General features: G+C 54.0%; 1 protein-coding gene across 1 annotated transcript in view; it reads left to right on the top strand.

The window, feature by feature from the left end:
* The first annotated feature begins 258 nt into the window (after window positions 1-258).
* Window positions 259-2,541, top strand: part of LOC104865569 (1,2-dihydroxy-3-keto-5-methylthiopentene dioxygenase) — a 3,534-nt gene continuing 1,251 nt past the window's right edge. Inside the window, exons 1-2 of the mRNA XM_019208175.2 lie at window positions 259-577; window positions 2,265-2,444. Of these exons, the coding sequence (XP_019063720.1) occupies window positions 527-577; window positions 2,265-2,444 (231 nt within the window). The 5' untranslated portion in view covers window positions 259-526. The remainder of the gene's footprint in view (window positions 578-2,264; window positions 2,445-2,541) is intronic.

The raw sequence follows: 2,541 nt of genomic DNA, 5'->3' as shown, positions 1-2,541 counted from the left end.
GGCAGTGAGACCCCTTCTCTGTGGAAGTGGCAGAGGAATGGGCTACAGGACAGAGCAGTGTCATTGGCCAGTCGGGTGACAGGGACAAGAAGGGGTCGGCCTCTTGGAGGTGGAAGTGAGAAGATGGGAAGGAGGGAAGCTTTAGAGCTGGCAAAGGGATAAGTGAAGCTGGGCATGGTGGTGCATACCCATCATTCCAGCACTCTGGGAGGCTGAGACAGGAGGATAACAAATTCAAGCCCACCTGTAGTCTCAAAAAGAAATCAAATAGGGCTGGCTCCACCATCCCAGTGTGAGGTCCTGGTTTCAGCCCAGAGTATTGCAAGCAAATAAACAGTAAAAATGTCAGAGGAATGAGTATGTGTTTGGCTAGGATAGAATCATCCTGGGGGTCCTGAGAGAGGCGTTCATGTCCCTTCATGTTAATGGGGCTCCCCCTCATCACCTGCTCACATAGCTGGATGCTGACAAGTATGAGACGGATCCCACGCTGGCGCAGATCCGCAGGGACCGGAGCTACTCCTGGATGGACATCATCACCATCTGCAGGGACAAACTGCCCAACTTCAAGGAGAAGGTGAGGCCGCCAGGAGGGACATGCGGCCCCTTCTCTCCCGTTACCATCTTCCTGCAGATTCGAAGTGGAGTGGCCGTCCTGCACGTGGGTCCCCCTCCCAGCCCTCAGCAAGGTGGTGGTATCTTCCCGTGTTTGGTGGACTCTCCAGTGGTGGCTGGGGAGCAGGGCTTGTTTTTGTTTTTTATTTTTGTATTAGAGATTTGAACCTGAGTCACATCCGCAGCCCTTTTATTTTTATTTCTTGTTAAGTGGCTAAGTTGCCCAGGTTGGGCTTGAACTTGTGATCCTCCTGCCCCAGTGTCCAGAGTACTGAGATCACAGGCAGGCGGCATTATGCCTGGGAAGGACGGTGACCACATGTCCAGCTCCTGGCCAGACATGTCACACACTGAGCTCAGAGGAGCTGGGGCCGGGCATCTCTCTGTGGCCTCAGGTCCTTCTGAACATCCCCTCCTGTCCCGGACACCTGTGGGTGCTGACCTGGTGCCATGCGTCTCCCCTGCTGGCCCTGGCTAGTGACTCACTGATTTCGTTGATATTCAGGGGAACTTTGGCCTCATTGATTCTTTTTTTCTTTTTATTGATTTCTGCTCTGATCTTTGTCTCCTTCTATGTGCTTTGGGTTTAATGTGCTCTTTGTTTCCCCTAATTTCTTTAGGTAGAAGCTGAGGTTACTGGTTTTAAGACTTTTTTCTTATTTCTTTCTTAAGTTTTTGGTTTTTTTGAGACACGGTTTCAGCATATACCCCAGGCTTGCCTTGGACTTGTGATCCTCCTGCCTCAGCCTCCTGAGTGCTGTGACTTGGTAAATCATAAGCAGGTTCTGAAGTTAGAACTGTACATTGCGCGCCACGCCATGCCCTGCACCTGATACTCACCATCTCTCTTACTTCCTGGCAGCCATGGCAGCATCTACACTGCAGGAGGCATGCGGGCAGCCTGTGTGGTCTGGGAGCTGTCGCAGTCTTTCTCGGCACTCAGGATAGCCCGTGTGACCTTGCTCGTGTTGCCAAGGTCGGCCCCACTGGGGCAGATGTGGCTCCCAAGTCTGTATAGGATGTCGAAGCCCCCTCCTGTCCCACCACCTTGCCCACAGCTCCCATGGTGAAACCCGACTGCCAGGGAGGGGCCCGTGCCCTTTGTCCTTCTATAAGGGCCGATTTTCCAGACATTCAGCGTCTCCAGAAATGGGATACTTTTTTTTTTTTTCCTGCATTGTTGGCGATGGAACTCAGGGCCTTCACATGGAGCTGCATCCCAGCCCTTTTTTTCTAAGTGAGACAAAGTCTCACAAAGTCTCACTTAGTCACTGAATAGCCCAGGCTGGGCTTAGACTTGTAATCCTCCTGCCTCCCAGAGTGCTGGGATTATACGTATGTGCCCCAACACCGACCAGAAACTTGTAACCTTTACGTAGGAAGACTCCGAACCCCCAGGTATAGCTGGGAGATGCTAACAGTGCCTGGAGGGTGAAGCCTGAGGTGCAATCCCCAGGAAGGGCGTGGCTTTCACCATGGAAGGCTCAGGTTTTTCCGCTGATCTTCCCCGGGAAGTCTCCTGCCTCAGCCCAGGGTGGGTCTGTCCCCTCGGGTCCCTCAGTGGCTCCATGGACATTGTGTGGTCATGGCTGTGTCACTGTGGGGAGGGACCCTTCCTTTCCCGCCTCACAGGACTCCTGCTCCCCCAGATCCAGATCTTCTACACGGAGCACTTGCACCTGGACGAGGAGATCCGCTACATCCTGGACGGCAGCGGGTACTTTGACATCAGGGACAAGGACGACAGGTGGATCCGGATCTCCATGGAGAAGGGCGACATGCACCCCCTCCCAGCGGGCATCTACCACCGCTTCACACTGGATGAGAAGGTAGTGCTGCCTGCCATGCTCTCCTTGGGACCGTGCTGGCCACACTGCCTAGAGAGTGGGGACCACAGCAGGGCCACTCGAGGTTCAGCCTCTGAGC

This window comes from Fukomys damarensis, unplaced genomic scaffold (genome assembly GCF_012274545.1).
Source record: "Fukomys damarensis isolate Sample0158 unplaced genomic scaffold, DMR_v1.0_HiC HiC_scaffold_25, whole genome shotgun sequence".
NCBI classification, from domain to species: Eukaryota; Metazoa; Chordata; class Mammalia; order Rodentia; family Bathyergidae; genus Fukomys; species Fukomys damarensis.
Note: the sequence above shows the minus strand (reverse complement) of the source record. Positions and strands in the feature narration are given on the sequence as shown.